Genomic DNA, 14,411 nt, shown 5'->3' on the forward strand with positions numbered 1-14,411 from the left:
GGGTTTAATTTCCATTAAGACTGTAAACAAGGGGAGCACAAAGGCTGCAACTCCACAGCTCAATACCTGGCGGTGCTCTGGTGGGAAGGGTGCATCCCCAGGAACAGAGTGGGGTCCAGGAGGTTCTCGGGCCACACGGAGAAGAGCAGTTCCGCTGTTGGAAGGACATTTGGTGGAGACTGTTGAAGCCACCTGGTCCCAGCAGACCCCAGAAAATGGCCACATTCGCTGGTGCTGGGGCAAGGTCGTTAAGGGCGAAGCCTGGTGCCAGATGTGTGTTGTGATTTTCCATAATCCCTGAAACGCTGCTGCCACACTATCTCACGAACTTTCTCTGGGGCGGGCTGACACCTGGCCCCAGTCTCAGGGCACTGGCAGCAGCAGGGTCCAGCGGGCATTCCAGGGTGCAGACGACATTCGGCCACTGCTCATTCGGCCATTGCTCGGTGGGACCCTCCAGCAGAGGGGCCCCTCAAAGCCGCAGTCCTTCGGAAGTAAGGGGCCAGGGAAAACAGCCCCATCTGAGACAAAACTCGGGAGAGAGGTACTGCCTGGGGCTTGGTCACGAAGAGTGAAAAAGCGGGGAGTGGACGAAAGCTGAAGACAGGACCGGTGTACGATTGCTGATCCGGGAGAACAGAACTCTGACACTAGAGACCAGGTAGCTGGGTGAAGCCATTTTCACCACTCCCACGCATGCGCGTAAGCACCTACCAGCGCCGCAACACTCCACCCCACTAGGCTAGCAGCGCCATCTAGTGGATAGGGGAGCCATTACACTGAGCCCCACCCAACTGGGCCAACCTGGCTCTTCAAGAACACAAGTCTCACCGCCTACTTAGTTTATGGACTATAAAGTGCTACATAGTCTGACTTCTAGGGCAAAACAAAGTAATTTCAGTCCTATTTCAATCTGTTAGCAGGTCGATCTATTCAGTTTTCTTTCTTCCTTTTTCTTCACTTTTTTTTGAATACAGAAAGAAAAAAATTCATTTTTATTTTCAATTTTTATTAAAAATATTTTTCTTCATTTTTTACTATATTTTTTACTTATATTTAAATTTTTTCAAATTCTATTTTATTTCCATCATTTTATTTTAGTCTATCTCAGTGTATTCATTTTTTCAAATTTTCAATTTCCTTTTTTCTTTTTTTTCATTTCTTTTCTTTTTCTTGAATGCAGAAAGAGAAAAACTTCATTTTTACTTTCAATTTACATTAAAAATATTTTTTCTTTAATTTTTTTACTATATTTTTTGCTTTTCTGTACTTTTTCAAATTCTATTTTACTTCTATCATTTATTTTAGTCTACTACAGTGTATTCAGTTTTTCAAATTTTCAAACGATTTCCTTTTTTTTCTCTTTTTCGTTTCTTTTCTTTTTCTTGAATACAGAAAGAGAAAAAATTCATTTTTACTTTTGATTTTTATTAAAAATATTTTTAATTTTTTTCTACTATATTCTTTACTTTTGTGTAAATTTTCTCAAATTCTATTTTACTCCCATCATCTCATTTTAGTCTACTTCAGTGTATTCATTTTTTCAAATTCTCAAACGATTTCCTTTCCCACCCATTTTTTCTCTAATCTGTCAAACCACTTTCAACCTCCAGACCAAAACACACCTAGGATCTAGCATCATTTATTCGATTTTGTGTGTGTGTGTGTTTAATTTTTTAATTTTAATATTTTTAAAATTTTTCTACCTCATTAATTCCTTTTCTCACTTCAAAATGACAAAACGAAGGAATTCACCCCAAAAGAAAGAGCATGAAGAAACGACAGCCAGGGATTTAACCAACACAGATACAAGCAAGATGCCTGAACCGGAATTTAGAATCAGGATAAGAATACTAGCTGGAGTCGAAAATAGATTAGAATCCCTTTTTGCAGAGATAAAAGAAGTAAAAAATAGAATGAAATTAAAAATGCTATAACTGAGCTGCAATCATGGATGGATGCAGTGGCGGCAAGGATGAATGAGGCAGAACAGAGAATCAGCGATATAGAGGACAAACTTATAGAGAATAAGGAGGCAGAAAAGAAGAGGGAGATTAAATCCAAAGAGCAGGATACAAGAATTAGAGAAATCAGTGACTCATTAAAAAGGAACAACATCAGAATCACAGGGGTCCCAGAAGAGGAAGAGAAAGAAATAGGGGTAGAAGGGTTACGTGAGAAAATCATAGCAGAAAACTTTCCTAACCTGGGGAAAGACACAGACATCAAAATCCAGGAAGCACAGAGGACCCCCATTAGATTTAATAAAAACTGACCATTAACAAGGCATATCATAGTCAAATTCACAAAATTCTCAGGCAAGGAGAGAATCATGAAAGCAGCAAAGGAAAAAAAAGTCCCTAACCTACAAGGGAAGACAGATCAGGTTTGCAGCAGACCTATCCACAGAAACTTGGCAGGCCAGAAAGGAGTGGTAGGATATATCCAATGTGCTGAATCAGAAAAATATGCAGCCAAGAATTCTTTATCCAGCAAGGCTGTCATTCAAAATAGAAGGAGACATAATAAGTTTCCCAGACAAACAAAAATTAAAGGAGTTTGTGACCACTGAACCAGCCCTGCAAGAAATTTTAAGGGGGACTCTCTGAGGGGAGAAAAGATTAAATATATATATAAAACCAAAAGCAACAATGATTAGAAAGGACCAGAGAATACCACCAGAAACTCCAACACTACAAGCATCATAATGGCAATAAATTCATATCTTTCAGTACTCACTCTAAGAGTCAATGGACTCAATTCTCCAATCAAAAGACATACGGTAACAGAATGGATAAGAAAACAAGATCCATCTATATGCTGTTTACAAGAGACCCATTTTAGACCTAAAGACACTTTCAGATTGAAAGTAAGGGGATAGAGAACCATCTATCATGCTAATGGTCAACAAAAGAAAGCCAGAGTAGCCATACTTATATCAGACAGTCTAGACTTTAAAATAAAGACTATTATCAAGAGATGCAGAAGGGCATTATATCTTGATCAAGGGGCCTATGGACCAAGAAGACCTAACAATTGTAAACATTTATGTGCCAAATGTGGGAACACCCAAATATATAAATCAATTAATCATAAACATAAAGAAACTCATTGATAGTAATACCGTAATAGTAGGAGACTTCAACACCCACTCATAGCAATGGACAGATCATCTAATCAAAAAATCAACAAGGAAACAATGGCTTTGAATGACACACTGGACCAGATGGACTTAACAGATATATTGAAAACACTTCATCCTAAAGCAGCAGAATATACTTCTTCTCCAGTGCACATGAAACGTTCTCCAGAATAGACCATATACTGGGACACAAATCAGCCCTAAGTAAGTACAAAAAAATTGAGATCATACCGTGCATATTTTCAGACCACAACGCTATGAAACTCGAAACCAACCACAAGAAAAAATTTGGAAAGGTAACAAATACTTGGAGACGGAAGAACATCCTACTAAAGAATTAATGGGCTAACCAAGAAGTTAAAGAGGTAATTAAAAAGTATATGGAAGTCAATGAAAATGATAACACCACAACCCAAAACCTCTGGGACGCAGCAAAGGCAGTCATAAGAGGGAAGTATACAGCAATCCAGGCCTTCCTAAAGAAGGAAGAAAGATCTCAGATACACAACCTAACCTTACGCCTTAAGGAGCTGGAAAAGGAACAGCAAATAAAACCCAAAACCAGAAGAAGACAGGAAATAATAAAGATTGGAGCAGAAATTAATGCTATCAAAACCAAAAAAAAACAGTAGAACAGATCAATGAAACCAGAAGCTGGTTCTTTGAAAGAATTAACAAAATTGGCCAGTTTGATCAAAACCACTGGCCAGTTTGATCAAAAAGAAAAAGGAAAGGACCCAAATAAATAAAATCAAGAATGAAAGAGATCACAACCAACACAGCAGAAATAAAAACAATAATAAGAGAATATTATGTGCAATTATATGCCAATAAAATGGGCAATCTGGAAGAAATGGACAAATTCCTAGAAACATGTACACTACCAAAACTGAAACAGGAAGAAATAGAAAATTTGAACAGACCCATAACCAGTAAGGAAATCGAATGAGTAATCAACAATGTGCCAAAAACCAAGAGTCCAGGGCCAGATGGCTTTCCAGGGGAATTCTACCAAACATTTAAGGAAGAGTTAATACCACTTCATACCCAGCAGGATGCCCAAAATTGGAAACAAACAAACATGGAAAATAACAAGTACTGGTGAGGACGTAGAGAAATCAGAACCTTTTGCATTGCTGGTGGAAATAACCAATGGTTCGGTTGCTGTGGAAAACAGTTTGGTGGTTCCTCAAAGAGTTAAAGGTAAATTACCATAGGATGCAACAATTCCCCCTCTAGGTGTATATCCAAAAGAATTGAAAGCAAAGACTCAGATACTTGTACCCTAATGTTCACAGCAGCAGTAATAGCCCAAAGGTAGAAACAACCCAAATGTCCATGAGCAGATGAATGGATAAACACACTGTGGTCTCTCTATACAATGGAGTATTCGCCCTAAAAAAGGAATGAGGGGCACCTGGGTGGTTCAGTCGGTTAAGTGTCTGACTCTTGATTTCTTGATTTCAACTTAAGTCACAATCTCATGGTTCGTGAGTTCGAGCCCCATGTCGGGCTCTGCACTGACAGCACAGAGCCTGCTTGGGATTCTCTATCCATCTCTCTCTCTGCCCCTCCTCTGCTTGCTCGTTCTCCCTCAAACTAAATAAACAAACTTAAAACAATTTTTAGGGGCGCCTGGGTGGCTCAGTCGGTTAAGCGCCCGACTTCGGCTCAGGTCATGATCTCACGGTGCATGGGTTCGAGCCCCACGTCAGGCTCTGTGCTGACAGCTCAGAGCCTGGATCCTGCTTTGAATTCTGTGTCTCCCTCTCTCTTTGCCCTTCCCTACTCATGCTCAGTCTCTGTGTCTCTCAAAAATAAACATTGAAAAAAAAAATGTTTTTTAAAACAATTTTTAAAAAAGGAATGAAATGCTGATACATGCTACAATAGGGATGAAACCTGAAGACACAGATAAATGAAAGAAGGCAGACACAAAAGAACAACCATCGTATGATTGCACTTCTATGAGGCACCTAGAAGAGGCAAATCCACAAAGACAGAAAGTAGAACAGAGGTTACCAGGGGCTTTGTAGACACGGATTAGGGAGTTAGTGTTTAATGGGTACAGAGATTCTGTGTGGGATGATGCAAAAGTTCTGGAAACAGATCGTGGTGATGGTTGCACAACATTGTGAACATAGCTTAACGCTGCTGAATTCTACATCTAAAAGTGGTTAAAATGGTAAATTTTATGTGAATGTATATTTTACCATAGTAAAAAAAATCAAAAAACAAAATTTGTAAAAGAATTTTTGTGTAGCGTCTGGCTGGCTCAGTGGGTAGAGCATGCAACGCTTGATCTCGGGGTCGTGAATTCAAGCCCCATGTTGGGCATGGAGGTTACTTTAAAAAAAAGAATGTTTACAACAATTCTATTCATAAATGTCAAAAACCTTGAAACTATCCAAATGTCCTTCAATGGGTAAGTAGATAAAGTGGGGCACATCCATACGCTTGAGTACTACGCAGCAATAAAACAGAAAGAACTCCTGACACACGTTATGATTTGGGTGAATCTCAAAGACATTATGCTGAGTGAAGGAAACCGGTCTCAAAAGATGGCGTACTATATGATTCAGCTTCTGTGGCATTCTTCGAGAGACAAAACTAGAGTGATGAAGAACACATCAGTCGTTGCCAGAGATTAGGGTTGTGGGAGGGTGTGACTCTACAGAAGTAGCATGACGGAGTATCTTGAACTTGTCCTGTGTCCTGATTGTGGCAGTGGTTACATATATGTTGAATATATATGTTAATATCCATATACATAAAAAATTATAGAACATGTGTTAAAATTCATATTTTATGACTTTATATATAACATATATTTGTTACCTGTTCATATTTGATTAATTTATATATGACATATAACATATATTAAAATTCATAAAACTGAACACTGAGAGAAAGTCAATGCCACTGTAAGATAATCTAAAACTAAAAGTCTTATAAGTCCATAATGAAACATTTAATGTGAGATTTAGGAGTCTATAATTCTACTATAAAAAGCCTTACAGGGGGGTCTGGGTGGCTCAATTGGTTAAGCATGCGACTCTTGATCTCAGCTCAGCTCCTGATCTCACGGTTCATGGGTTCAAGCCCCACATTGGCCTCTGCGCTGATGGCGCAGAGCCTGCTTGGGATTCTCTCTCTCCCTTGCTCTCTGCCCCTCCCTTGCTTGTGCTCTCTCTCTCAAAAAAAGAAAAACAAAAGCCTTACAAAACTATTGAAATTAAAGAATTTGAAAAACCTGTAAGAAAGAGATCACCTAAGTTGACATTAGGCTAATCCTTCTAAGTTTTCTATAATTTCACAAATATTTAAAGAGACTAACAAAGGATGCACAATGTTAATAAAACAAACTTTGTATTTCAGCCCCTGATGTAAATTTTTACATTCCGATCAGAACTTGTTCTCAAAGAGAAAAAAATTAACACACACGATTATGTGCAAAATCAAAATCAAACCCTAGGAGTCCTGTAGAACTGTTATGTGGAAGAAGTGAAATAATGCAAATCAAAGTCATCTGAAATTATGGTCTTACCACAGTTGGAGAAGCACGATGGAATGGAGTGGGAAGGGTCTTAAACATACTGATGTGGTGCCTCCCCACAGCCACCTCCCTCGGCAGCTGTTCTGGGCTCTTCATTACAGTGTCATACTGCCTAGTAGTGCCCAGACAGTCACTAAGTAACGATCATAAACTTAGGCAAGCAAGGGTCGTAAATGAAACACTGTTCTTTGTCATAACCTCAAAGATCAGGGACGAACTGGTGTCTGGAATGGCTCTGCGCTTGCTTCTATGAGGTTATAGATTCACTTCCCTTTTCTGTTCTCTGGAGACAGAGCACAGCTGGTCAGTATCCTTTAGAGGAGTGTTTTCTTCTACAAGTTTCCCAAGGGCCATTACTAAGTGTGAAAAACATTGGGAAGACCACAGCAGATTTGTATATGAGTCACTTTCCATCTGCATATGGTTAAGTGAACTTAACAGCACAAGTTTTATCAAATAGAAAGGCAAAATGAAGCATTTAATTACTTCTTCCCTGGAGATTATGGTTCTTAGATTTTTACTTCCTATTAACCTCATGCATAGGAGGGCCGGAACTGTCTTCTCAAAAGTACATATAGTCACGGTGCCTCGAACATTGTTTTTCTAAGATCTCTTTTCACTATTTCACAGGCCTCACGGAGACCCTCTCTGGCTCACGTGCCTCCTAATAGAAGTAACAACAGAGGGCAAGAGGGAGAGATGAGTGAGTGAATGAATGAATGAATGAATGAAAGGATAGAGATGGCAGGTCTCTGTCTACTCAGGTCTACACAAAGACCCTATAATCTGAGTCTCCAGAGACTAAGACACATTCACAGTCCAGGACACTGTACTTCCTCCCAATGGGACTCTGATTCATCTTTCAGAAATATTCAGAGGCAATCGGGGCCAGGCCACCAGGGGTCTGCTAGAAAGGAATACAGAGGTGAGTTTCCACAGCTTAGACTCTGAACATCCAGAGAGCTACAAAGTCATTAGATCAGGGGCGCCTGGGGGGCTCAGTCAGTTGAGTGTCCGACTTCAGCTCATGTCATGATCTCACGGTCTGTGGATTCGAGCCCCGCGTCGGGCTCTGTGCTGACGGCTCAGAGCCTGGAGCCTGCTTCCGATTCTGTGTCTCCCTCTCTCTCTGCCCCTCCCTGGCTTGAGCTCTGTCTGTCTCTCTTCAAAAATAAATAAACATTAAAACATTTTTTAACAAAGTCATTGACATCAAATTGGATATCACAGTCTTGCTGACATTTCCATCTTCCCATTACACATGCCCCAACCCTGGATACCCTTGAAGTACCGTGGCCTCGAAATGGTATGAGGAGCTGACTATCGCAGGGAAGAAAACCAGCCCCAACTGATTTGTTGCCAGTAACCTGGGATTACATTCAAGTGATTGGTTTAAGATTGCATGGGGCTTTCTGAAGTACGTGTTTCCTTTATAATGAACTCGTAAGAATACAGATTGGGGTGAAACATATGAAGAGTGTGAAACAGAGGATTACCATGTGGATGTAGCTTTCTTCCTCTTCTCTGGAAACAGAATTGGCAAAAAATCTTGCAGAATTAATACCATTTCTTTCTGGAGAGAGAAATCTGGTTCGATTGCTAAGAACAAAAATATAGATGAGGTCAAAACAATGTCTTACAGCTGCTCTGAAAGCCAGCCAGGAACTGACGAGGTCCCCGCGGCGTTTGCAGCCCCGCCCCCCTTCCAGATACAATTTCCTTCTGGCCACAGCAGTCCCTGAAGCAGAAGAGACTGCCCAGGTTCTGTCCCATGCTGGGGCAAATGGCTCCCAACTCTCAAGGGGCACAGGTCACGAGCTTTCTAGAAACAGACCAAGGCATCATATCACTTAGGGGAAAAAAAAAAACACAAATAAAAATAACATGCTCCTTTGTGATTCTCTTGCTTCCCTTCAGAGTAGCCAGCAAAAGTAATGACCGGTGGGCATCCCTCTGATGGAATCAGAACAAGACTGCAAATTAATTTTCACCCTCCTCCCGAGTCAGAAACACAGGCTGTGTCTCTGTGCAGCATGAATGGAAAGAGAGCTCACTGCAGAGTTCTGCCTTGCTAAGTGATTGTATCCTGTGGCATTCAGAGTGAACCGGGAAACTCTCGGGCCAGGCTCCAGACTCTGAAAATACAACCTCTAACAGGTGAGATGAGAGAGTGCAGATACATTTTGGGCTTTGTCTGCCAGGTCCATGAACCATCTCTTTCTCTGAGAACTCCCTTCTCCTATTCTGTTCACGAAGTCGGGCTTCTGGAAGCCACGTCGGTTCCGCTGGCCCCTCCCCCTGGGCCACAGGTGATTCCACTCAGGCTGGGGCGGTATAATTCCCTCTCCCGGAAATGTGAGTTGGGGTCGGAAAAGAGCCGGTCTCTGTTGGTACTGGACTCGTAGCGTGTAAGTAAGCTCACAAGGCCTGGTACAGCTCTCCTTGGCCATAAGGCATGTGCCACACTGACAAGAGCTCTCCAGAGAGAGACAGAAGAGCAAATGCGGAGAGAGAAGCAAACGCATGAGAGGGAGAGTTCCCTGGGTTCCCAACAGCTAGTTCCTGACTCCAGCATCCTGGGACATTCAGTTATATTCCTTCCTTTGTGATCTACACAATACTTCTGGCTCATGGTAACAACAAACCCCATCCCCCTTTGACTTAAACTAGACCAGGTGGGCCTCAACTACATTTCATCAAAGATGCATCACAAAAATTGGGAGCGCCTGTGCTGGCTGAGGTCCATTTGAGCAATCAAAGATGTACCAAGGCACAGTGCGGGTCCTGGTTAGAGACGTGTGTTCCCGGATGGTGGACAGGTGGCTCAGGTCCAGCGGGGGTGGCCGTGCTGTGAGAGAAGACACAATATCCAGTATGGTAAGTGCTCAGGAGTGAAAGGATGGAATCTAGAGACTAAAATGAAGACATTCCACTTAGCACATCAAATCCAGATTTACTAACGAGCAGTACTGACAATGAGGGGGAGTTTTGCGGACCTACCCTTCTCCTTCCTCACTGCTCACATTACAGCTAGAGGTAGCAATGGGGCAATACATTTAGTCAGTGTGCATTTGAGACCTCACTGCACATCAAGCATAGTTCTAGGTGTTGGAGGCACAGTGTGAGCAAAGCAGATGAAAGTCTCTGACCTTATGGGATCCAAACATCTACCTTACACTTGGTGTGTCCGAAATGGAAATTTTACCTTTCTTATTACAGGCAGAGATGATCACCCAGGTTCTATCCCCACCTCCCATCCATTGTCTACTTGATAGTCTTTCTACCTAGAACATTCCTCCCCATCTCTCTGCCTGGTTAGTCACCTTCAGATCTCAGGTCAATGTCCCCTGCTTAAAAAGGCCTTCTTTGGCCTCCAGACATCATGGGCATGCATGTATCCCTCTACCATGGCCTTGACCAGGTTGCTTTGTTTCCTCCACTAGACTGCATGGGTGGAAACTGTTTAAGCCCCCTCCGTATCATCAGAACCCAGGACAGCGACTCCTACTTCTCACTTTCCCAGGAGCCTCTGACCTGGGCAAGCTGCTGAGCTGGAAAGGACATATGAGTCACAGTCACATAGTCTCTGGTGTGAAGATCTCTCCTGCTGGCCATAACTCCCTGGCATCACCCTCACCGACCAGCCACCTCCTGGCTTCTCCACCTGCCCTCTCCCCGTTGGGCCCCAGGGTCTATCCCTGCAGCCACACCTGTCAGAGCCTGAACTCTTGGTCCAGGGGTCCACCTGGACACCCACCCACTGGCTCCCGAACCCTAAGTCCAGACGACATGTTCATGCCTGATCGCCAGGTCCTATGAGCCATGCTGTCCAATATGGTAGCCACCAGTCACATGTGGCTATTTAAATTTATATTTATTAATATTAAATAAAATTTAAAATTCAGCATGGGGAATATAGTCAATAAAAATTCAGTTCTTCGCGTGCGCTGGCCACTTTTCAAGGGTTCAATAGCTACATTTCTGTCATCATAAAATTTCTGTTGGATAGCATTGCTATAGAAAATTAATTAAACGAAACAACATCTACCTCAGAGTTACAGGTCCTTGTGAAATCATTTCTGAGCAGAATGAAGGATTATTTCCTCTGAACCTCATAAGACAGGATTTGCTCTCCTGTGTGGTACTGACTTCATAATCCTCCTTCTTCCAGCTGCTTTTCACCTGTGCTCCTCCCACCCACTGAGGAACCTGCTTCCTCATCTTCACACCCACCCACCCCCCCGCCCCCCGCCCCCCGCCCAGTGAAGGGGTGAGGCTGGAAGGACCAGGCATGGGAGGGGGACTTAATGACCAGGTTGGGGCGTGGCTACCTGAAGTGGTAGTATTTCCAAAGAGCAAACAGAGGTGGGAACAGACCAGATTCTGGGAGTTCCTGGGAGTCACCAGACCTACTAGGCAGGTGGCAGTGGGGGAGAATAAAGTAAGCACATTACTTTGACCTGCTTTTCCTTCCCTCTTCTTCTTTCTCCCTCTCTGTCCGTGCTGTTTGCAGCCCAGGGGAGCTGCCTGGGAGTAACACAGAAGCTTCAAGGAGCTCTGTGCCCAGAGGATCCAGACTCCCTGCTCCCGGACACCTCTGTGGATGGGCACGCACAGGGTAGTGGGTGATCAGCTGCATACGACCAGGTCTGACATTCACCAATTCGGATGAAAAGTCATTCTTGACTACTTTCCTCGGTCTGGGGTGGCAAAGGCCTTTGTTAGGGAAGCAGACAAAGATGGACCCTCTGGAATGAACTTGGCATCGTAGGCTGCATTTGCAGGGCCACAGTGCCCTAAGTCCCGTGCCTCCTTTCCTCAGTCTGGGGCGGCAAGGTCTGCCAGCCCTTCCTGTTCAATCCCAGCCATCGCTCCTCACCCCTACACCTCCCAGGCCTCTGGGACGGCTCCTCCAGTGCTTTCTTCCCAGAGACGGTCAAGAAGGAAACTTCTGCACATGGCCCCTAGGACCTTTCTCCCCTCCCCTGCACAGCAGGTCCGCTCACGTGGCTTACGTTTCCTCTGAGGCTTGAGATCTCTGTTCACTGGGGGAGGCTCCATGTCTGCAGGTAGCTCAGGCAGCGGGCTTGAGATGCTCCCTGGGCTCATGGGGATGTAGTCATCATGGCCGCAGTGGGTTCTAAGAGCAGAGGTGGCCACCTGTGGGCCCATGGGCACGTAGCCATCTTCGGCACTGGCTGAAGCTGTGGGGTACACCGGGGAGAACCCGCATGGCTGCAAGAGAACAGGTGCAGGTCGGGAAGCAAGGCCAAGGCCGTGCACGGGGGTTGCAAGTATCCGAGAATAACTTTGAACTTCCTTAAGAAAGTCAGGTAAGCCTCTAACTTGGGCTCCGCCCCTGCTCCTACTGTATGAGGCAGGTGAGGACACTCCTGGATTTGCTGCTGGAAGACAGAGGGTTATGCATTTCCGCAAACACTCTCAGTGTAGTGTGATGCCTTAAGTCCCACACCCCGAGGCAGACAAGTGTCTGAGTATTAGAACTGGAAGGGTCCTTATAGGACACGAAGTGCAATCGTTCTCAGACAAGTTGAAGCCTTAGGGAAGACTGAAAGGGTCCTCAGAGATTCAGTGCTGAGTCTCAAAAGACTTCGAGGGAGCATATATTGGTCAAGCAACTTGTGGTAAAATCGAGGCTTAAAGGAATTCTAGTGCCAAACTTACCAAATTTAAACTAAGCCGCTTGTCTCGGTGTTTTAAGGATTGGCCTTCTACATCAGCTGTAAGAAACAAGCCAGGGTGGTGAGAAATGCAAGGCAGTATCAATTGAAACTAGGGTCCGAGTCCCTGTGCACCTCGGGGCCCTTTGCTCCGCTCCAGAGGGAAGAGGCGTGTGACACGGTTTCTACGCGCAAGGCTCACTATTCAGGGTAGTTGGGCCGTCAGAACACAGATCCCCAACAGGTGGAAATCAGAGCGGATTTCCAAGTTTCTGTATGATGGCTTGAGTGCCGTCTGTGAATTAGGAACAGATATAGCGGAGAGTTAACAAACGCTTGCCGCATAGACCACATGAATCTTCGGCAAGGACAGATGGTGGACACAGAGCTAGGGGTTTGAAGAGAGAAGGTGTAAAAGATCCCTTGTGATGAGCGGGTGGGTGGGAGGAACGGGCGAGCGAGGGCACCGCGGAGCAGCACCGAGGGCACGCCGGAGACCTGTGATCCCGAACTGGTGACCAGGATTTCCTGTAGTGGTGGTCAGCCACCTGGGTATGGGCTTGGAGAAAGAGGAAAGTTTGGATTAATCCAGGATTAGAAACTTGTCAGATGGACGTGACAGTGTGACATAAAAATTTAGAAGAATTGTCGGATGGAAAGAAGACATGTCCAGAAGGCAGGGCAACAAGATAAATGGGCCTCGACTCAAATGAGATATGATTTGGGGAATTAGCAGCTCAGAGATGGCAGTCACATCCAGAAGACCGCATGGGTTTATCTAAGTTGTAAGTGTTGAGAGAAGCTTAATTACAAAACTATAAACAATGCCCAGTATTCAAAGAGCAGGAAGATGAGTGACCACAGAGTAATGGGAGAAGTCCAATAAGTGCTCTCAGCCAGTGGGGGCCAGGGAAGTGCTGTCTGTTCCAGAGCATGGAGGCATGAAGTCCGGTTGCCTCAGGAAAATAAACTGAAGAGTCCCCGTCATCTTCAAGTGAAAAATAATTCCCAGCTCAGGAAGGTGGAAGGGAGATTAGTGGAATTAAGGTTATGCATCCTATGCAGATCTTTCTCGACTTCCTTTACTGCTTATGTCCTGATAAAGCCACCCTAAATTGAAAATACCCTAAATCAAAAAGTGTTTACTGCACCTAACCTACTGAACATGACAGCTTAGCCTAGCCTGTCTTCGACATGCTCAGAACACGAACAGTCGCCTACAGCTGGGCAAAGTCGGCCAACACAGAAGCCTATTTGCTAATAAAGGGTCGGTTATTCCGTGTAATTTATTGAATACTGTACCGAAAGCGAAAAACTCCACAGCTGTAAGTGTATTGGTTGTTTAGCCTCTTGACTGCTGCTGCCCAGCTGCACAAGAGGATCGTACCACATACCAGCAGCCTGACAAAGATCAGACTCAAAATTCTAAGTACAGTTTCTACTGAATGCACATTGCTTTCGCACCATCATAAAGTTGAAAAATCCTACATTGAACCATCATAAGTCAGGGACCATCTGTATACACATATATGTCTACACACACATATGCGCGCAGACACACACTTCTTTATATATTCCTTTTTAACACAAATGGTAGCATATCATACTCACTGTTCTGCAACTTGTTTTTTTCACTTAATACCTTGGAGATCAGGGCAGAGAAACACTATAAAGAGTTTCTTCATTCTTTTCATCACTGGCATTGTGTTTCATTCTACAGATGGACCATAATTTGAGTATTCCTCTAATATTAGATATCAGTTTTATTTCCAACACTTTATTTATTTTTATTTTTTTAATTTTTTGATTTGTTTAGAGAGACAGAGTGTGTGTGCATGTGCTAGTGAGGGAGAAGGGCAGGGGGAGAGAGAGACAGAATCTTAAGCAGGCTCCGCTCAGCATGGAGCCTGACATGGGGCCCGATCCCACGACCCTGGAATCATGACCTGAGCCAAAATCAAGAGTCCGATGTTCAACCAACTACCCCACCCAGGCACGCCCTAACACTTCGCTTTAAAACAAGGGACAGAAA

The 14,411-nt window shown here is 43.9% G+C and overlaps 1 protein-coding gene across 2 annotated transcripts in view; it reads right to left on the reverse strand.

Annotated features, from left to right (window-relative positions):
- GAB3 (GRB2 associated binding protein 3) overlaps positions 1 to 14,411 on the reverse strand; it is a 79,248-nt gene that overhangs the window by 10,998 nt on the left and 53,839 nt on the right. For both annotated transcript variants that reach the window (XM_042973755.1, XM_007096654.3), the window contains exons 5-8: positions 12,384 to 12,439; positions 11,714 to 11,933; positions 9,465 to 9,546; positions 8,195 to 8,297 (exon numbers count right to left, since the gene is read on the reverse strand). In XM_042973755.1, the coding sequence (XP_042829689.1) occupies positions 8,195 to 8,297; positions 9,465 to 9,546; positions 11,714 to 11,933; positions 12,384 to 12,439 (461 nt within the window). The remainder of the gene's footprint in view (positions 1 to 8,194; positions 8,298 to 9,464; positions 9,547 to 11,713; positions 11,934 to 12,383; positions 12,440 to 14,411) is intronic.

Source organism: Panthera tigris, chromosome X, assembly GCF_018350195.1.
Source record: "Panthera tigris isolate Pti1 chromosome X, P.tigris_Pti1_mat1.1, whole genome shotgun sequence".
NCBI lineage: Eukaryota > Metazoa > Chordata > Mammalia > Carnivora > Felidae > Panthera > Panthera tigris.